This window comes from Haliotis cracherodii, unplaced genomic scaffold (assembly GCF_022045235.1).
Source record: "Haliotis cracherodii isolate W230 unplaced genomic scaffold, xgHalCrac1.p SCAF_3, whole genome shotgun sequence".
NCBI lineage: Eukaryota > Metazoa > Mollusca > Gastropoda > Lepetellida > Haliotidae > Haliotis > Haliotis cracherodii.
In genome coordinates, this window is record NW_027266286.1 from 69249635 (window position 1) to 69272831 (window position 23197).

The following is a 23197-nucleotide window of genomic DNA, read 5'->3' on the forward strand; positions in this document are numbered from 1 at the left end:
TTATATTAAGTTTGAATACACGGAGCTTTTGATTTGAAAGCTATTTACCCTATCGATGTTGTGAAATTATACATAAGCATCCATTTGATTTATCATCCAACTAAGAACACTCTTAAAGCAGGACATATCAAACATACATAACAAACAGTAGAAACTATCTCGTTGAAATAAATACTCACTGTGTAATTATTCAACACAACAAGGTTGTCAACCTGGCCTACGTTTAAGGTCAAATGTACTCTTACATCGGCCATATAGAGCCGTGACTGGAATACTTAAATTTTTGACCAAAAAGAAATATTCTATTGTTCATAACTTACGTCAGACCTCAGACAAAAATTGCAGTAACGTACGACATACTCGGGCAAAATAACCTCACTGAAGTAGTCATTCAATCTAGAATTATTATTTTAGTCACACTTTTTTTCCTGTGAGTAGATATTGCTTGTGTAATGTGGAACTCAGATATATGACGGCGGCCTTTAAATAGTCTCAACCCGACAATCCAGTGACTAATATCATGAGCAACAATTCAAGCCGTCAGGGAACGCTATCAACAAAGTCAATCATCCTGGCCATACGGTCCAGTAACTTGCCTTATACGACACCATAACTTGCTGCGGATTATTTCTAACCGGGAATCCCCATCGGGAAAGCAAACATGTTTTCGTCAAAAAACATTATCATTACACTACTTGCTTCAGAGGAAGACCGGCTTGTCGCAACAGCATCTAGATAGAAACTAGTGACGGGGTTAATTCCACGTCCTGGGGACCCAAGTTAGAATAGATCATCTACGTAAAATTTGGGAGTAAGACATTAATGCAAGACGAAGGCATCTCTTTGGGCACCATTTGTGCTCCCCTTCTTGCAGATGTGTTTCTTTATTCATATGAATCGGAATTTTTCTTCGGATTGCCAACGTCAAAACAAGGTAATTTGGTAAAGGGGTTTAACTTAAGCTTCAGGTATGAATGATCTGATATCTGATATCTAACAATTTAATAGCCAATTCCCTTCCACTGATTTAGCAACCTGAACTAGACATAAAAGAGACGAGTTAGACCGCCTCATCTGTTTCATATTTAGATATATGCATAAAGATTCCGAACACAAGAGTGTATGACAAGAGGGATGACTTCCAATTTTCCAATAGTCAACTTTCCCTTCAAGTTGAGCAATATTCCAGCAGCTCCAGCCTTTGGTGTTTACATTTCACAACTTTAGAGATACAATCGAGCATGCTTTTTCCACCAAGATTTCAAAGAGCGTCATACTGTCGTAACTGCTTTTGGGCGTCCAGTGCGACCCTGCTACAGTTACTAAATGTATTGCCGATCCTGGTCCTTGTGGTCAATTAAGCCAGGACATTGCCCTCGCCTTGTCCACCACGGCTCGGCTCCGTCAAGGAGTGATTGGTCTAATGACCCTTACTCCAAATTGTCTCTATCAGCATTCACACCCGCATAATAAAGAAACGCAACACCAGTTTATACTCACTTTACTTACTCTCAGCCCACCTATCAATACAGGACAGGATCAGACTGGCCAGGCTCGTCACTAGCTAGGGGAAACTTAGAACGATCGGGATTCGACTCGATCGATTGCAAACCGCGCTCCCCTCTCCTAATGTTGAGGGTATCATTTTATAGTGTTCGAGCCTGACCTGTCCTTGTCACATGTCTCAATACCTCCATTTGATTCGTTACAAGTTTAGATCTGACCATGAACTCATGTGTGTCGCCATCGGGAAACTACCAAAAGCCTACGTGCCAGATTGCTCATCTCTCTATTAATTTTGTGACTCGCTCCGAAGCTCCAAATGGATTATGCCTTGTAATTCCCCATTTGTTTCATTAACTCCTAGACGATAGCCAGAGACCAATCCAATGATAAATGTGAAATGTCCAGAATACACTTGTGATAAATGTGAAATGTCTTTTCCTATTGATTCCTTTCCAACTACAAGTTCTGTCACGAACTATATCTAATGCAACTCCTCATTGCAGCTATAATGGTTCTATTTATTATCATTAGTTTCTGAGATGCATTTTTAACCTTATAACAATACGACTCTTGCTCAGAAGTTGTTTGATCAAGGTTACAACATTCAAGGCCCCAGTAAGGCTTTCAATAAGTTTTATAGTAGACATGTGGAGGGCCTTTCCTAATTTGACGCATCAGTGACAAACATGATGTCCGATGCAATTCCCTAATCTGGCTTGTACCGTATGTTTCTGTGGGTTTTTAAGGTGAATAACTGACTTGCCTTTGCATGTGTTTGTGACGGGTGCCATCGATGGGGCAGGATACGCTCACCTTTACGCGAACGCCTGGTATCATAACTATTTATAGTGATTTATAAACACATGCTATATAGTCGGAATCGTACAATCGACTCTGCTTTATGCAGATATTTCAATTTGATATGGAAATGGATTTTGTCGCTTTCAGCTGCCCATCAATGGTTGTAAGAGGCGACTGGATTGGACCGCGGCGCTAGGATCTTGGACTTTGCTGATTGCTTCTTTTAATAAGATTAGATCTTCTCCAGAGGGTTTTCATATTTTTAAATTCGAAAGTGGTGTTTCTATTGCAAATTGAATTATGTACAGGGTGGTGTGATACAGCCTGACCTTGGCTAACTGACAGTCTAAGATCCACTAAATTCACTTTATGCAATTAAATAAGCGTAAAAACAACATAATACAAATTACAAATTTTGTTCGACCCGTTTTCTATACTGTCCATGAACTACATTTCTCAACTCCGTTATGTTCAGGGGTGAAGAACGACTCGTGGCTTTATCTAACGTTTCTTTCTTGTGAAACACCTGTTGTTCTTTTGACGATAAGCTATTTTTTACTACAAAACGTAGAGGTATTCATCTACAGTCCCAGTGACAATGGGGCACCTAGTCATGTTCAACTTACTAGCGGTGACTTTCATTTGGCTGGTTAGTTTTGAAGGAAAGTTGTATATTTCGCAGATTTCGCCATACTGCAATTCGTTTACAAACATACATCACTGGTTAAAGGGTTTTATAATACTAACATGTTGTGTTCTTACTATGGTTTTCGTCTTCTAACGCTTGTTGCTTCGAGAAGTTTTACAAAAGACATTTATTTCCTTAACTACTAGTGAGTACACGGTCTTTGAGCTTTAACCCTGTTATGAGTTACTAAATACATCAAAACGTGGATTAAGATTAAACGGACTCAATGTATATGTTGAAATGCTTGCAATTCCTTTCCTAATATTTAGCTCACCGACACAGACAGTGCACATGTGTAAATAATCGAGTCATGACCAGATACATAATTTTTGTCATGAGTACTGTCCGTCATGGTTCGACGACACTTATGTGACCGTCATGAAGTCTGACCACCCGTTCATTCACCTGCCCCTAACGGTCACCATAAGACTTATAATCCGGACGCGGACGTAGGTGGTCAGTTGCACTTGTTACGTGTTAAGATAGTAGTGTGTGGCATAATATTAAATTTGACCTTGTTTTGACTATGCTCTTAAATGTTTGGCTCTGTAATATAACCTGAAGTGGCCAGATTAAGGAAGCTGAACTTTTGCTTACATGATACTCCTTTTGACGACATCAGATTTTGGGCGTGTTTTTTTATGCTGTATTCGGTATTTATGCAGTAAGTATTGAATATTCATAGCTTTTGTTAATTCTCTCTATTCATTATACTGTTGACATATCCAGGTGAGCTACAGTGCCGTTACGCTATTTGTTATTTTCATATTCATATTATTTTATGTTTCCATTTCGTTATCAGTGGAGGCAGCTACGTTCGGGTTCTCGAAGTCCTACGCTAACCATATGGTATTGCAACAAGCACCCAAAAAATCAACAATTTGGGGGTTTGCATCAAATGTGGGTGAAACTGTCACGGTCCACATTTCCGGGAAGGGATCAGTGACAACAACAACAAGACACGGAGATAACGGCGATGTTGTATGGTATGCACAGCTTCCGCCAATCAGCGCCGGTGGACCGTACACTATTACAGTTACATCGAGGGAAGGGAAGCTAACTCTCTCCGATGTCCTGTTTGGTGACGTGTGGGTGTGTTCTGGCCAGAGCAATATGGGATTCACAATGAGCATGGTGAGTTTTGTCAGCGCAATTTAAACAACCTAATCATTACGTCAGTTCTTACCTTGTTGGAGAGACATTCAATAGTAATGATCACCCTTGCTCTGTGCTAACAAGCTTACATGTACCTCCACACTGTGTCTCCGGGCACTGAAGGGAACGTGTTCATTGTGAACAAAAAGAGCTGACTGAAAATATAATGTCTCAAACAGAACTGAGGCGATTTAACTGTAGGTTAATAAAAGATGGTACGTCTTCCTTCGGTCGCCAGGTTGGTTGGTTGGTTGGTTTGTCGTTTATACCGCACCCAGCAATATTCCAGCTATATGACGGCGGTCTGTAAATAATCGAGTCTGGACCAGACAATCCAGTGATTGATATCATGAGCATCGCTCCACGCAATTGGGATTGATGGCATGCATCAACCAAGTCAGCGAGCCTGACCACCCGATCCCGTTAGTCGCCTTTTACGACAAGCATAGTCACCTTTTACGGCAACCATGTGTTGCTGAAGACCTATTCTACCCCCGAATCGGTCGCCAGGAATAGCTGCAAGATTGCTGATGCGTCATAAAGCAACACATACGCTCTTACTCACTGCTCCATCGGACGGGGCTGAGATCGGAAAACATCGTGAGTGGTCTGTGCATAAGGTCAAGGTCACAGTGAAAGTCCTTCAGTATGTGCGCAATTTTTTCACTAAATTGTATTAGCTGTAAATACTTTTAATATCATGCATATGTGATGGTTATATTATTGAATGTTTAGCTTATTTTCAGATTTTAAGTTTAAACATCACTGTTGCGAAATAATAAAGCATGTGATTGGCTGAAAAAAGGTGTTACGGTTATGACAACGGAAGGCTCAGCTGGAGCTATCTTTAGCTGGAGGAATGTAACTTTCTGTCAAAGTTGTTGTTCATATGAGCATATAAGATGTTTTCCACACCGGAAGTGAAGTCATTAAACCGAAAGAGCATGTAACTTGCAGCAAAAGGCATGGTACTTTTTGTTAAGAGCTTGTCTTGCATTGAATATTTGTTTTAACAATTTACGTGCATATATTTTGTTCTTAATGCTGTTAGAGGCATGGTACATTCTGGTGCACCGAATATGACATGTAATTTCCTTTAAATAACTGAAATCATTAAACCGGGAATGCCTGTAAATATAATGAGAATAAGGAAACCTTCTATGTGAATGTCGCACTGTATGTGACGTATTTACCCTAACCGGAAGTGAAAACATTAAACCTGAAGTGTGTTTCTTAGCAGCCAGAGGTATGACACTTTCTGTTTAAAAGTCGACATACATTAGACATGTATTTCCCAAACCGGGGCTGCGCTAATTCATATGAAGGTAGTTTGAGGAATGGGGCATGTGACATTCAATGCATATGAATGTGATTTCCCAAGCAGGATTGATATCCTTCGCCGGTTGTGTGTGTATCTACTTCTTATTGAGGTTTAAGAGCTGGTTTAAAATATTACTGCTTTGTGTATGTGTTTTTCAGAGCGGGAGGTTGTCTTTGGCTTGAAGTGATGTCATTACAGTAGAAATGCCCTTGGGTTTGTCTTTATGTTAGAGGCACGATACTTAAATCTGATATTGGTTTGTTGGCATGCATTTCATCAAAGCAAAGGTAGTGGTATCACACTGGAGTGAGTGAGTGAGTTGGGTATAACGCCGCTTTTAACAGTATTACAGTTGTGTCGCAGCGTGTCAGGTTAATGTGGGAGGAAAGCCCGAAGTGATGCAGGTCTCAGGCGTTTACCACTCCGGTGAAATCCACGAGCACCGGTATGGTGCTGACAAACCTGGAAACATAATTTGGGCGAACCGGGATTCGAACTCACAATCATTAGATATCATTGGATATGTCGAGAGCCCTTTACAGCCATATGATATTCTTTGCCACATTGATCAATTATGCCAAGGGTTAGGGTGATCTTTGAGGTGATGACATGTAGAAATATTCGTCTAAACCATCACTAAAGAAGGATTCAGCGTATGTCAGTGAAATCAGGTACATCACACCCTTGGGGTGGGGCCGTGATCTGAAAGGTTGTCAGTGAAGGTCATTCGTAAAGTAAAAGGCGTTTTTCTGAAAGCTTTTCAAATATGCTCGTAGTGGTTATATTATTTGAATACTGAGGTATGACAAGCCATGCAAATTGCTTGATATTAGAAATATTCACTGTCAAGATCAGACATTCAACAAAGTATCATGTTCACTGTTCACAAGTTCACTGTAATATGATAATTTTGGTACATGCCATTCTTCGTATTTCTTTAGCTTTGCATACAGAGACAACCATCTGAATTTGTATGACATGTTTGCAAGAGCAAGTAGAATTTGGCTGAACATGATGGTCAATGTGATTAAAACGAAAGTGTTTATATAACTGTATTATAAAGCTATCTAGAAGCATATAAAATGATTTGATGATGTCCTCCTTCTGCAACACCAATCGATTGGAATCACTCATTTTGGATATTTTGTCTGGAATTTAAGACTCGGTTGGAGGCAAGGACTGGGTGCATTTCTCCGCACTGTGTTGGCTGTATGGCAAGCATCTCTACAACACACTGAAGTACCCTATTGGGTTGATATCAACTGCAGACGGAGGAACCATGGATGAAGCCTGGTCCTCCCCAGATGCCCTAGCAAAATGTCTCAGTAAACACGAGATACCTGCGTGACTATGAAAACGTTTCATTTACAGGCAAAACTTAATTGTGGTCACACAACAATATTCGTCAAATTTATTTCCAATTAGTATGATTGGTTCAAAGACTGTAGATCGATGTAAGATGTAAGATATTATGACCAGTCATTAAAGTGCGAATGCTTTCTTTTCACTAGACTAAAACATAGTGATATTTTTTTCACATCATTTTAAATGATGTGTAAAACTGCTTTTACCATTATGTGGTGATACATGGTTGTATCAATCATAGATTATGATGTGACTGGAGAAAGAGAAAGATAATAAACTTTTAAAAAGTAAATAAAATAAAATAAGATAGCATCTTAAAGCTATATGTTAATATATACAATGTAACAAACGCGGTGAACTATGCCTAACTCGTAACATTGTTTGCTTTAATGTTAAACTTCTTAAAACCCGTGTTCGACTTACAATTAGAAAGTCATTGTCGCCGAATAAGGTGAAAGCACACAGCTGATATCAGAAAATTAATTTAAAGGGAACACAAACGACACCAGTTTGTATCCAAGTATCAACGGTATCTCCAAATATGCATTTTTAGTTATGTATGCCATCCGAACTGGTTATTTTGTTTCTTTCCCTGTTGGGAATCCGGGTTAGGATTAATTCCTTGTCTGGTCAGGCTCGGTGACTTGGTGGATTGTCACTGTACCCTTGCGGCGTGCATTGTTACTCCTAGTAGGAATTATTTACATGCCGCTTCCATCTAGTATGTTGCCAAATGCGGCGTTTAACAACAAACAGGCCAACGAGAGTCTCATTCTGATTCTGTTCCTTGATTGATGTAAAACCCTCGGTGTTTGAAATAATTTTTGTCTATCCCAAAATGCGCCCCGTTGTTATGTCAACTTCCGATGATATTAGGTTTGAATCCAGCATTTAACCCTGTTCTGATTCTTTTCTTGTCAGCATCATGCCCATACTTGGATCAAAATGGTAAATCTTGACATTTGCAAACATGATAAACATCTCTAGCTCTTGTCATAAAGCTGAAATATTGCAGAGAGCAGGATTCATCGACAAAACAAACACCCGTCTGTCTTAACTCAGCAGAACTAAAAGATCAAGCTGCACATATCAAGGTACTACTTATATAATGTTCACTTACTTCTGGGGACAATTAGATGTAGAACCGGTTTGTGTCAACGTGATAATGATGCACCATATCCCACGCCTTCACAGGCCCAAGTACAAGAATGGTGCTGTGGACCATGACACGTTTTCCAGTCTTTGGAATGCAATGGTGCATCCTCTGTTGCACACAACCATATACGGCGTTATCTGGTATCAAGGTTAGATTTAGAAAGTTGCAACAACATCAAAAGCTTCATAGGGATGGACTAGTGCAGTGCGTGCGTGCGTGCGTGCGCGTTGACTAGCGAATCGTGTGTCTGTGCATGTGTTAAATAATACCAACAACGTATAAAGGAGTATGTATAAGGTTGCACATACAACATATTATACATATGTAATTTAAATGGAAGTATGCTAAGGACATCCCCTGTAGGTATTATACGTCAGAATAGTTGCTGAGTACATTAGATATGTAACATGCGGACAGGGTTGTCCAAATATATTGACTAAACAACACCGAAATCATCGCACTACTCTTATGGGTATCTGTTCGGACATTATTTCAATATTTCACAGGTGAATCAAACAGCGATCCTAAAAATGGACTTGACAGATATAAATGCACATTCCCAGCTCTGATAGATGATTGGAGAAAACAGTTTTCAGATGCTTCCGGCGGCCAAACGTCCAATATGTTTCCCTTTGGATTCGTACAGGTAAACAAAAACATATCAAGACTACAATATCGGAAATGAAAGTGTATCAACTGAAAAAAACAATGTCTTTTAGTTTTAATATCGATATCATCATGTGTTCTTTATTATATGGAATACGTTGACATTTACAAATATCTTATACATTTCAACAAATTAAATATGTCATCGGGTTGCCTCTTGAAACAGTTACTTATACATTTCAACACATCATGATTATATATCATATCTCCAGTTAGCTCCGTTCAGACACTGGAATGTCAATTCTGGATGGGGTATTTTGAGGTGGCACCAGACAGCTGACTATGGCTACGTCCCTAACGACAGGATGAAGAACACCTTCATGGCGGTGGCCATGGATCTGCCGGATTACAAATCACCACATGGAAGGTAAATGATCATCCCAAAAATACAATAGTCAATAACAGTTATCTCATAAAGCATTTTGTTTTTGATTGTTTAATTGCAATACGAAATTACTATCATATGGAAGTGTTATGTGGCAGTTTACATTTGTAATAATTCGCTATGTGACAACTTGCATTTGCACAAACGAGAAACTAGTGACGAATAGTGAACTATTAAGATTGCATGCACTATTTTGTCACATGACTGTGAAGACATGGAACATGAATTGAACCAGTTTTGATCAGTTATCTAAGTACATGGTCAAAAGAAGTATGTATCGAAAGAGCCATATCATCGATCCCGACACCTGCCTAGATTTATATTACATGATGAAATGTCTTCTGGAAATTATCTGTCTCTGGGATATTGTCTAAATTACACCAATGAGTGCTGCATCAGGGACAGGAAATATGATTACGGCGAAATTATACATTGGTGTCAAACAAACCTCTCCACTAAGATTAGTTCCACCAATCATGAGTAAGGCATAATAACAGATTATCAAATCTTTAAACACTTTGATGTACAATACACTTGCCGACTTCGACTTTTATCGGTTATTTTATGTCCCATTTTCATATCATTTGTTGCCAAAGATTTGGTTTCTCTGAGCCCCGTGCAAACCAATACAAGTAAATTATAGTGTTCACATTCATGGTTTGTAAACCGAGAACAAATCTTCAACAAGTTACTTAATTGAGTCATGTAAGTATATATTTTCATTGTGAAAAGCTTATAGTGAGTGAGTGATTTTACGCAGCTTTTAGCATAATCGCAGCAATATCACGGCAGGGGATACAAGAAATGGGCTCATACATCGTACCCATGTGGGGAATCGAACCCAGGCTTTCGGCGTGACGAGCGAACGCTTTCACCACTAGGCTACTCAACCGTCCACCAAAACCTTATACGGAAGTCCTTTAACAGTATATATAGGAGGATTACAGTTACAATTGCATGGTTTGTTTGCAGCATCCATCCAAGAGACAAGGCAGACATCGCAGAAAGACTGTACATCGAGGCCATGATAGTGGCTTACAAGAGAACTGACATGCTGAACCGACGAGGACCTTTCCCAACGGGATTTACTGAAGTGGTGGACAGGAAAACAGTACAATTTTCATATGCAAACACAAAGACAACCATTGAAAAGAGAAATAACAATGGATTTGAGGTACGTCAGTTTCTCCTTTTAAGTGAGTTAACATGTATCGTTCCATCGTCAATACTTCAGCCATAACGCAACAACAAATGACATATTCATTAAAACACAGTAACAGGAAAAGATAACTATCACAAATTCATTACTGCGTGCCATTGTATTACGAAGGCGAGGATAATTTATCGTAATCACTGGTTTGTCTTCTCCAGACTTGATTATTAACAGGCCCCCGTCATATAACTGGAATTTTCCCGATTGCAGCATTGAACAAGAAACAAAGATAGCATTATCGTAACTCCTTAAAATGCCCCAAAGAAGATACCTCAGAAGGTTCCAGTAGAGCTTATTAAACCCCGGGATGACCCGGTCAGAATAGGACCAAGGACTCTATTGTATGTTTTTATAGAGGACTAATTCGGAAAGGTGATCAGGTGCGGTGACTTGCCTGCTTGTCTGTCATCGTAATCCACTCATGTGGGACATTGGTCAAATAGTATCAAGGCTCTGTACCTGGTGGAAAGGAAATACAAGGGTAAAGAAGAATATGCAAACGAATTATGCCTTCACTAAACATACATCTTCAAATCGTTTTCTCTGAATGACACGGTACATTCACAAGTGACTGTGCAAACTAACATATTGATCATGACTATTTGCAGCCGTCATAAATTCAAGGTTGAAGTTGTGAAATGTGACATCTGTGGGCAGATTTTAGAGCCGAGATCATATACAAACTATTGCAGTTTCACAAACCCAGTGAAGACAGAGAAATTGATAATTCGGTAAAACCAGATGAACCAGCTTACTAAGTCAGAGAAATAACTATACATGTCATAATGATACATGTGGACGTAGCTGAAACACGGGTGTATATTTATTTCCAAAATGGGTGGTCATGGAATCGGATGCCAAATCGAATCCGAATTATCTGAGCACGTTTAGAGACACCATACACACAAAACTCTCAAAGTAAAACATGCAGTTATATCATACAAACAAGGCAACGTAAAGGTCAAAGATCGTTTTTTATGTGCCAAAACACATAGATAAAAGAACTGAAAGTGCATAACGATACATGCAGGAGTGGTCGTGGAATGTTCAAACATGACATGATGCTCAATTTTGCTGCCGTGTCAACTTTGAAATGTTCATCGGGGTAGAAATATCAAAATAAACGATTATAAGCAGTTCATATTAATTGATGTCATCTCAAAGCTGTACATCATTAGGAGTGGAATTTGTATCAGATATCGTGATAAAATCATGTATCATTTCAACTTTAAGATATCAATCATCTCCTTAGTAATCATGTATCATAATATTTATCATTCCGATCGAATTAAACCTTTTTCAACATGCACTGATCTACAGCACATTGTTTACTTCTGTGCAGGTGTGTTGTGTCCCGAGGAAGGATATATCTGATACCAGGAACTTTTGTCCAATGACCTACCCTTCTAAGCTGTGGAATGCTGTTCCAATCACACATTCAGACTCAACGTCTGTAACAATCGACTACCACAGTGCATGTAGCTCAAGCAACCCCTACCTTGGTGGTATCCGCTATGAGTGGAAGGAATCGCCATGTGATGTGAAGAAGTGTGCCGTGTATAACAGACTTAGCGGAAGTCCTGCACCGCCCTTCATACACTTTGTCACCCTATAGATGGATCTACAAAGGTATATCGATAATGTTCGCATGCGAACTGTGCAATGTTAATAAAATGGAACAGGCTAATTCGTCTTTCAGTTACTTATTATCAAATGTGTGACATGCACGGCTGGTTCACCTATATTATATTGAGCATCCTCGTCTTAAGTCTCACCAAAACAATACTACTTTATACATGACAAATTAAAAACGACAAAACCGTTTCACTATTTAAAAGAAATAAAAGGAGAGTCGGTTGTACGATTCCAACTATATCATGAACACGTGCTTATGAATCACTATTTAATAGTGATGACACCAGGTGTTCGCGAAAAGGTGGGCGTATCCTGCCAAACCGTTGGCAGCCGTCAGAAACACATGAAAAAGCAAGTCAACACAGGAAGAAATGGTACAAGTCAAAGTAGGGGATTGTATCCGACATTTCTGTCACTGATGCGTCAAATTTGAAAATGTCCAGATGTCTATACCATTTAACTTTCTGAAAGGCTTACTTAGGTCTTGAATGTTGTATTAAACAACGTTTGAGCGAGAGTCGTATGAAGCGTGTTGAAATCTTGTACCTCAAAAGTTTTAGACACCAAAGTGAGTGAGTGAGTGAGTTGGGTTTAACGCCGCTTTTAACAGTATTCCAGTCATATCGCGGCGTGTCAGCTTAATGTGGGAGGAAAGCCTGAAGTGATGCAGGTTTTAGACGTTTACCACTTCGGTGAAACCCACGAGCACGGATATGGTGCTGACAAACCTAGAAACATAATTGGGGCGAACCGGGATTCGAACCCACTATCATAGGTTTCTGGCGTGCCCAAGGGACGCAACTCTGCACAGCGAATCGCGGCGCCTTAGACGACTGGGCCACCCGTGCCCCCTAGACACCAAAGGCTGGAGCTACTTGAATAATATTTAATCTGGAAAATATTATTCTATATCGACATAAGAGTCACCCCTCTTATCATGCAGTCTTGTGGAGAGTGTTTTGTCACTCTAAATCTGTATGCATAGATCTAATTATGAAACAGGCAGGCGGACTAACTAGAATCCTTTATTTCTAGTTCAGGTGGGTGAACCAGTGGAAGCAACTTGGCTATTTGACCGTTTTATACGATATCAGATCAGGCACGTACCTAAAGCATAAGATAAACCAATTGCCGTGGACTGACTTTACCAATGCGAGCAGAAATTCCGAAACATATGCATAAAGAATCAGATCAAGAAGAATTGGAGCACGATTGATGCCCATGGGGATGCCTACTTTTTGTCGAAATGTTTTACCCCCAAATTTTAAATAGATGTTATCAATGAGGAAGTCAAGCATTTCAAATATTGTTGCTTTGCTTTCATTTTGTGACCAACTAAACTGAAACTCTGAGGATTGATATGTAACTGGGTCTATAGGCACCGCGTTTTGTAACGAAAGCCCCATGAATCAAGTAATGAAGAGTTTTCTTAAGGAATCATATGTAACAGATGTACATGCATGGCGTGAACATAAGCCCTTCAGTAAAAGATATAAATGGCGACAACCCACCATTTTTAAACAAGCTACTTCTTAATTTCCCATATGTTGCCCTCCGTGTTTTGCACAGGAACAAAACAAATGCACCCCATTCCTTACTCTATTCGTTATATTCAAGACAGCAGGTTTCAGTCAGCACAAGAACAGACAACTGTTATGGTTGCATTTTGTTTATTTAGTTCCTTCATAAACAACATTCAGGCACAGTTCGAAATTTTTGTTTTTCTTATACACCTGTACTTTAACGAATCCATGAAACCATATTGACCTGTTGGATGTACACGTTCCTGCGTTGATTACACAAGTAATAGAAGTCTGTTGATACCAACCAACTAACTAATGATACATAGGCTTTTATCTCAGATAGTTGCCATCTTTGTGAAAATATTAATCCAAGTCAGGGGTGTAGCTGAGGTCTTTTGTAAGTGTACAGGCAACATTGGAAGCAAAAAAATTGCGAAGACATTATACGAGGGCGGTCTTGGTGTCAGTTCCAAAAACTGTAGTTGTAGACCTCTGCAACTTGGGTTTTTGTTCCCGAATACTGCTTACTTTATTTAGCGGGCGGCAGACAAATGAGACCAAAATGGCGGAGGGTGTCGGGTAAAGTGCACGTTTACCTTCCTTTGTATCTCTATGCCAGTGTGTGGGACATCTGATTATATTTAGTAACGAAATAACAATGTTGGGACCAGGCCGACTCTAACCGAGCTCGAAACCCCATTCACTCGATTCCAGCGCTCGCCCGATTTGACACCAGGACGAGTGACCGAGCGGACCAGTTTACATGTAGATGCCTCATCGACTGGAGTAGCTTCCCTTTAATAAAGGGCAGTAACTCCAGCCGGTAGTTGATTGCCGCGGAAGGTGTTCATGAAGAGTATATGTCTGCCTATATGGTAGTTAGACCACTGACTAAAAACAAGTTTCAGTTGAAACTATATTGTCTTTTGTCCCTGTCCAACTGAATAAGCACTGGCCGTTTTACGCCGTCTATTAGTCTCACCTCGCAGTGTTTAGGAACCGTTTGTAACGATAGAATTTAAGAAAAGCATTATATGATACATATGTTATAAGGCTTGTGACGTTTTGGATAATGACGTTTCTAAATTAGATGCATCAGTGACAATAATGATGTCCAATGCAACTTCCTATTCTGACTTGTAACAAATGTTCCCCTGTTTTGTCTGTGAACAATTGACTAGCCTTTGCATGTTTTTGTGAGGGGTGTCACTGGAGGGGCAGGATACCTTTTGCGAACAACTAGTATCATCCCTATTTGATAGTGATTTTTAAACACACGATTATTATATCGAATCGGTTTTTTTGTATTTTATATGATAAGGACAGGGGTTTTGTCACTTTTAGTTTTGTATCTTTCCTTTGGAGACATGCCCTTTATGTGCAGGTACTTAATCACATCTCCTTTCATTGTTTTCACCATTATCGCAATTCTTTTTAACCCTTTAAAATTATGTCGATGGCTTCTTGAAAACAGATGCAGTAACCAGTCTGTAACTTGAATTTATGTCTTCCAAGAGACGATACTCTTCATACATATGTTGTAGTGAGTGTGTGAATTTGGTTTCGGCTGTTTTTATAAGTATACCAGTTATATCACGGCGTGTAAGCTTAATGTGATAGGAAAGCACAAAGTGATACAGGTGTCAGACGTTTACCACTTTGGTGAATCCCATGAGCACAGGTATGGTGCTTAAAAAACGAGAAACATAATCGGGCGAACCGGGATTCGAACTCACTATCACAGGTTTCTGGCGTTCCTAAGGGACGCAACTCTGCGCTGCGAATTGCGGCGCTTTAGGCTACTGGGCCACCAGTGCACCCACACATGTTGAAACCTCACATTACTCAAAGTAATATATATGAGACCAAAAACTTTTCAAAACACCCAGGTTTCATCCAGAAAGCACCAATACATCCTAAATTGTTTAGGTAGACAGATATATACTTTTGAATGTTGTTAAAGCTGAAATACAGAGGGCTCAATGATGAGGGCGTGTACATGTGTATATATAAATGAGTCTTGACCAAGCAAGACAGTGCCTCGAAGGAAGCACAACAATCAACAACACGATGATTTCCATCCATTTTAGTCTGGGACAAACATTGTCAACAGTGGATCTTTTGGACTGCAACAGGTAAAGGTAAAACCTCACAGTAAGACAGGTGGATATATAGCCCTTAACTCTTATAAGGCATTGACCAAGTGTAGACCTAACTGCAGAACTGCTTCTTCTCGCCTGAAAAGATTATCACCGCTGAAGCAATAAAGGTGCCAGTGATTAAGCAAGTTTAAGGACATGAGAGTGTCATGGTCAACCTTCTCATGTTGGCTAATCAGTGTTTGACTGTGAGAAACAACTGCTGAATGATGATAAGACATTCCTGAAACGAAGTGGGGTGACGAGGAAGACACAAGACATGTTCACCTTACTGTCGGTGATTTATATTTCGTTTTTCACATTTGGAGGTTAGTTGTATTCATTAAAGCTTCTGTTGAAAGACGTCAATCAATCGTACATATTCTGTAAATTGTCAGTACGAGTTTGCCTCATTCTTTCTGTTAGACATGCCAGGATCATTTGGCTTTCGGGTCCATGATTCGCCCTGATAATAGTCCTTGGTTTGTGAGAACTATGGCCTTGCTCATGGCAAGTGGTAAGCGCCTGAGCTTGCATGGGCTTTCCTGATATGTTAAGCAGAAATATTGTTCAAAGTTGCACTTATTATACTCTTTACTCCTTGAGTTGAAAAACTATGAACTTTTTAAATTTCCTCTTTACTAACGAATCAAAATACGGATTAAACACCTGTTATTGAAATATATTGCCACACATGTATGTTTCTGTATCTGTTGTGTGAAGTTACAGTTATAGTATATTTGTGATTTCATTATCAGTTGGTAGGTGTGTAATATTTACGTTTGGATTTCTTTATCAGGTGAGGCGGCTTCCTCATTTAAATTTGCAAGTTCCTACGGTGACCATATGGTGCTGCAACAATCACCACACAAGTCTACAATATGGGGGTTTGCATCTACTGTGGGGGAGACTGTCACCGTCCACGTACCTGGGAAGGGATCCGTGACGACAGCCACAAGGTCAGGAAATGATCCTGGTGTTGTTGTGTGGACTGCGCAGCTTCCGCCCATGGACGCTGGTGGCCCATACACTATCACAGTTACATCGAGAGAAGGGAAGCTAACGCTGTCCGATGTCCTGTTTGGTGACGTGTGGGTGTGTTCTGGCCAGAGCAATATGCAATTCACGATGAATATGGTATGTTTACTTCACACTGAAATAAGCAAACTTTCCTCAGCTGTTTTCTTGTTGCAACAACAATGGATTCGTATCTCAAATCAACAAACCTACCCTGAACATACTTCACTCATTTATGCTGCTTACGTGAATACACAAATGCAAACTATGTGATTACATTGATATTCTTAAACCCGGGTGACAGTATAAAACAACCATAGGCATGCGTGTCTCATCAACATGCCTTAAAAAGTCTTTATCAAATACATTCTGTGTCCAGTAGTATGACATTATATGTTAATAATCTGAAAACCGTACAATTGTCAATTCATTGACCAAGAACCATTTGCTCTCACTGCTTTAAAGCATCGGTTGCTTTAAAGACTATTTTTTTCTTATTAAAATTCATTTGAGACGTTAACCTTCAATAGAAATCCAAAGACAAGGTTTCTTATTTTGGCAGATTGTTCTGCATTGGTAGCGTTCTAGTCAGATGAATGGGCATCTCCACAGCTTTAAAATATTTCAGGAATTTTTTACAGTTGCTCGATTCCCGTTCTGTAACATGTTATACTTCCAGGCGAACAATTCAGCTGCGGAGATTAACGATGCAGACAATTATCCAAACATTCGTCTGTTCACACCTATGCAAACAACGTCTATCAAACCGGAAGCAGACTTTTTAGAACTGCATCACGGCTGGGTCGTTTCTTCGAGAGGTTAGTCGACCTTTTAAAAGATGCATTCGGAAAAATATGGCCTTAGCTTCAAATCAAAGGCTTGTTCATTCTGCAAAAGCAGTAACGTATTAAATATGACTTTGATTCCTAAAATTATGATATGATATATGATAATGAAACTTTCTGTATTGCTTAATACAACTTTCGTGTTCATATCGATACGAAGCTTGTGTATTAACCTTACACCTGTCTCAACTTTCTGATTTCTTGCGGTGTTTTTATTATTGCATCTTTGTATTAGGCAAACAAAGCAAATATAAAATATAGATACTGTGTGTTTGAATACACTATGTTTTATCAATAACTTATTTGATAAAATACACATTAGTAGTATTGCCCAGTTGAAACAAACTTCAGAATAAATGAAGATTCACATCAGTTTCGGTCACGGAAAGCAATGTTCACATCCGTTTAGTAAGGCAATATAACAGGTATAATTGTGCATATATAAACAAAAGGTTTATGTCCATTTTATCATGACTGACTGGAGCTATAACGAACGAAAGTGTGACCTTTTCAAGACACATTACTGAACATTTTAGTGCAGATCTGTGGTCACTCGATATAAGCACAACATACATGTATAGTTCCGATTAAGCATCAAATGCCTGAATAATGTTTGGTGAACATTGCTTGTCTTGTCTGAATTCGAATAGCACTCACATTTTGTTTCCAGATGGTCACTATTGCACAAGCCATGCCCATACATACATGTGTATTGGTCTTGTACAATGTGTAGCGATTATTATACTACCATGTGCGTTATATTGATTTTACGAAAGGAGTGCCAGAATCATTGTATTTCCCGAGTGAGAGCGAGTTCCGTAAACTCAACGAGACCGACCTTCTAGTGTAATTATATCACTACCCGATATTCCTTAATAACGTAATCAATACGCTGGTGCGCGTGAAAGGATATTTGCACTGGTGCACATACGATTTTTATTAACTCGATTATTTCTAACCCTATGGTTAATAACATCTCTATCTTACAATGATCTGATTCCACTGACTGAGTTTGATATCGCCTTACATAAGACGAAGACAACCGCACCACACAAGATTACATCATGATAATAATAATGCAATATTGTGTATCCTCAACATTGTGTTACTGGTTTTCTTTAGAAACAGTAGGCGGGAAAACGTGGCAGTATTTCTCCGCACTGTGTTTTATGTATGGAAAACATCTTTATTCAACTCTGAAGTACCCCATTGGGCTGGTAGCAACGTCATATGGAGGGACTCTTGATGAAGCCTGGTCGTCTCCAGACGCCCTCGACAAATGCCTCAGCAAAAATGAGATACCTGCGTGAGTATGAAATGCATTTTAGAACAAAGTGTTTTGATGAAAACACATTCTATCTAGATATTTATGTTATATCATGACTGGAATGTGATCATTCCACTTTAACCATTATATTTACAAACAAATTTATTTTGTTGGTCAAAAGTGAGAAATTGTCTGCTGATTTTATTATGTCAACAAGTATCAGATAACCGTTTATTTGGAACATGTTATTACCTAGACAAGATAATTTTAAAATGCAATCAACTTACGTCGGTTGAGTTGAAGGCCTATCAGACGTTATTTTGTATGTAATAATTTTCTGGAATAAAAAGCAATTTCCATATTTATACATTCTGTACAATACTGTTAAGATCGTAATGATGTGGTATATACTCTTCTTGGTCACGGGCATCTAAAAACATAAGGAAACAAAAAATGTAAAACACAATTATGGTACATTGACTGTACATGTAGACTCGTATACGACACATAGGACCATGTGATATTGCTGCATATTTATCGTCGTTGATCTTGCTGGAGTATCTGGAGGAAACCTTTCATTTTAATAATGTTTTCCAATAACGTTACATTAGACTCGATCTCTGTCGTTTACCTTGGTCAAGTGAACTTCAACACTGTGGCTGAATTATGTGGTACTCCACAGGATCAAATACAAGAATGGTACAGTCGACCCCTCAACATATTCCAGTCTTTGGAATGCAATGGTGTATCCTCTTCTGAACATGACGATATATGGCGCTATCTGGTATCAAGGTTAGTTCAAGCATGAAACTTAATGGATGTGTAAATGGACCAATTTTACTTTAGATATTTGAAATATTTACATAGTGATCGAATCTGAAACCATTTTGCATGATCAATCTCTACATCTATAAACATTGTTTCAACCTGAAGCGTCTCCATTTAAATGGAACTTTCACAGGTGAATCAAATACTTGGCCTCAACAAAGACTAGACAGTTACAACTGCACATTCCAAGCAATGATAGATGATTGGAGGCGAAAGTTTTCAGATGCGTCTGGTGGACAAACGTCAGATGTGTTCCCCTTTGGATTTGTACAGGTAAATATAGTTACTGATAAAAATATTATTAAAAACACGTCACAAAGCTTCAGGTATATCGATGCTGATTGATAATAGTCAAATAACCAATTCCCTTCCACTGACTTACCAACCAGAACTAGAAATGAAATAGACCATTGAAACGTCTTCATCTCATGATGTCAATCACTGGACTGTCTGGTCCCGACTCGATTATTTACACACCGCCGTCATATAGCTGGCATATTGCTGAATGCGGCGTTAAACAACAAACAAACAAAGGGTAAACACAGTGTGTATGTTGGATATAAACTTCAATAGCCCTGTTATCAAAATAACCTTGTCAAGATGGAAACACATTAGGTCAAGTAACTTGTAGTTCATTGGACATGTGTGGTGCATTTCCTTTTAAACAGACTGTGACACTTTCTTTAACATCATACTTTTTCAGCTGGCTGGATTCAGAAAGGGAAGGATTGCTTCTGATTGGAGTACTATGAGATGGCACCAGACAGCTGACTACGGCTACGCCCCAAACGACAGGATGAAGAACACCTTCATGGCGGTGGCCATGGACCTGCCGGACTTCAAGTCACCATTTGGAAGGTACATCGTGGAAATTTAAAAGTCTTACTGTCAATAAAAAACCATGGGGCATCATCAATAATGGATTCGTGGCATAACACAGATGTCGAAAATTAACACTAAAAATCATTTAAATATTTACAAAATTCTAAATAACTACCTCATGTTCTCATATTGATTATCTGGGGACTTAGATTGTTCATAGCAGGTATTTAGCAGCATTTTCCTACCCATATACATTGTACACTCTTTCGAAAAACAGCCTGATCTGAATAAGGTATATTGCTGTGAGAAATGGACATTATTTCATCTGTCCAATATTGACCAAGGCACATTGCTCAAATGATTTTGCAACCTGAAATACAAACATGTTATAGCATCACAAATATAGCATCATGATAAAAATGAGTACACATTATTTAATCAATACAATCCAGGGCCACCTATCGTTTATGTTGAATGCACGTATATGTACAGAAAATAATGTCAGTTTTCGCAAAACCCGGGTGTCATTACTGATTTCATGATGTACTTTTAACAGCTGTGTTGCCTTTCACGCCCAATGAATTCACTCTTGTGTTGATGTTTTAGATTTTAGATTGCCTGACAAACTGGCACATAAGGATGTCACTTAACTCTTCACAATATATTTCATGGACGTTTACATGTAACAGGGTTCAGCGTCCAAAATGTGTTACAACTAGCACTTATGAGCGTGTGCCCAAAATGTGTGTATTATTATGTACAGATTAAAATAAAATACAGCAAAGAGGGTTTGGCACAGTGGGGCTGGTTACGCTCATCATCAGCCCAGGGCCCTTACTCCTTCTACACGCAGTCCAGCGAGCGAGGGGGACTTCTCCCTTGACGCGCTGCCTTGTCAAACCCACACAGAACTTTTCGGAGAATGTGAAGTCTCCCCAACGCTGCAGTCTCCTGCATTACCCTGATTGTCAGAAGGGTTGTATTCCTGGCAGCAAACCCTGGTACCCCCCCCCCCAATGTCAGTCAACAGATTGGGAGGTACCAAATCTAAGGCACCGAGAACAATGGAGAGTCGGACAACTTGGTACTTTGGATGCAGACGTGACATTTCGAGAGCGAGGTCCGCATATCCGTCATGTTTTTTCTAAATCTTGTCAATCACATTAATGTCAAAGGGGAACAGAAAATTCAATAACATAATTGATTTCATTGGATTTATCAAAAAGGACAAGATCGGGTTCGTTGGCCTGGAAAGGTCTGTATCGATATTTTGTATTTATCATTTTCCATGACGCCCTCTACATATTCTGGTTCGTACCATGGATGGACCTCTGTATCAAAACAGGGAAGAGCGAGGGTGAGGGGATCTATTGTCTTACATGATATTCGTGTGAGGGTGTCAATGCCCTGAATTTCTTGTTTTGTCAAAGCAACAACACCAAAAGAATTAGAGGACACAATAAGTATTTGTGGCTTTGACTTTATTGCGGGCGTTCAGCTCTGAACTCCAGATTCTCTTAAGCCTACATTTGTATTCTACACAAATGTCTTTGATATGTGCACTCTTTGTATCTAACCTGCATCCCTTACTACGTTTTGGCCCGACCTTCCACTAGATGGTCAATAACTCCTCCCTCACGTAAACTGACCGATCCTCCCTCTTCTACCTTGCCACGATTCAGATAAAGAACTATTACTATTGTTTAACATTTAAACGAACTTCGTTTACAAACTAAAGATCAATAATTATGACAAGGTGATTAAATCATCATTACAAATGAAAGTATATGGTTTGTCTACTTGCAGCATCCATCCAAGAGATAAGCAGGACATTGCAGAGAGATTGTACATAGAGGCCATGATCGTGGCTTACAACAGAACTGACATGCTAAACCAACGAGGACCTTTCCCGTCAGGGTTTACAGAAGTGCTGAATAAGAAAACTGTAACATTTTCTTATACTGACGCTAATGCTACCATCGAAATGAGAACAAACAATGGATTTGAGGTGTGCCAATTTCGTTCTTTCATAATCTAAATTATACAAATGGAAATTAAATATATAAATGTATGCACATTTATGAATTATCTTTGTACAATAGTATTATGTTATTTTATCCTGTGAGCACATATATGTACATACATCATCAATATCAACCCAAAAGGCAAATCTACCATGCATATTTCCTGTTGCAGTGGGCATGTGATCCAAATTGGAAACCCAACATCAGATAACGCGGGCTAACATATCATGAATGTTTCCATCAAATGGAAGCTCTTGACACGTATCTATATTTATTGTAGTACATTAATAACTTCTTCTGTACAGGTGTGTTGTGTCTCGAGAAAAGATATATCTGACACAAGGGACTTCTGTCCATTCGCCTCCCCTTCTACCCAGTGGAAGGATGCTCCAATCACAGCTTCAGACTCAACGTCTGTCACAATTGAGTACCACAGTGCGTGTACCTCAAGCAACCCCTACCTTGGTGGTATCCGCTACGAGTGGTTGGAATCCCCATGTGATATGAAGAAGTGTGCCGTGTATAACAAACTTAGCGGAAGTCCTGCACCGCCCTTCATACACTTTGTCACCCTGTAGAAGGATCTACAATGTATTTTGTGACGTATATTGATAATATTCGTATGCGAATATGTTGTGCAATGATAATGAAATGGTGCATAATAATTCGTGTTTCGAGGGTTATTATCAAATGTACAACAAACTCAGCGGAACTCCTGTGCCACCCTTCATACACTCCATCATACTGTAGATGCAACTAGGTTCTCATGTGTCTTAAAGTACTCATGGAAATGAAAAAACCTGTTTTGCTGGATTTAATAATCGATAAAAAGCATTACGTAG

At 39.3% G+C, this 23197-nt stretch overlaps 2 protein-coding genes across 2 annotated transcripts; both read left to right on the forward strand.

Annotated features, from left to right (window-relative positions):
- Window positions 1-2905: 2905 nt before the first annotated feature.
- LOC139475664 (sialate O-acetylesterase-like) lies at window positions 2906-11871 on the forward strand. The gene is made up of 10 exons (XM_071258852.1): window positions 2906-2967; window positions 3796-4129; window positions 5630-5637; window positions 6413-6465; window positions 6632-6815; window positions 8031-8140; window positions 8499-8638; window positions 8871-9025; window positions 10016-10217; window positions 11599-11871. The coding sequence occupies exons 1-10, from the start codon at window positions 2906-2908 to the stop codon at window positions 11869-11871; spliced, it is 1521 nt and encodes a 506-aa protein (XP_071114953.1).
- A 3943-nt stretch (window positions 11872-15814) lies between these two features.
- LOC139474495 (sialate O-acetylesterase-like) lies at window positions 15815-22963 on the forward strand. Its single transcript, XM_071257541.1, has 9 exons — window positions 15815-15881; window positions 16352-16689; window positions 17249-17387; window positions 18537-18720; window positions 19364-19473; window positions 19643-19782; window positions 20213-20367; window positions 22138-22339; window positions 22661-22963. Exons 1-9 carry the CDS (start codon window positions 15833-15835, stop codon window positions 22931-22933), a joined length of 1590 nt encoding a protein of 529 aa, XP_071113642.1. The 5' UTR covers window positions 15815-15832; the 3' UTR covers window positions 22934-22963.
- The last annotated feature ends 234 nt before the right edge of the window (window positions 22964-23197 follow it).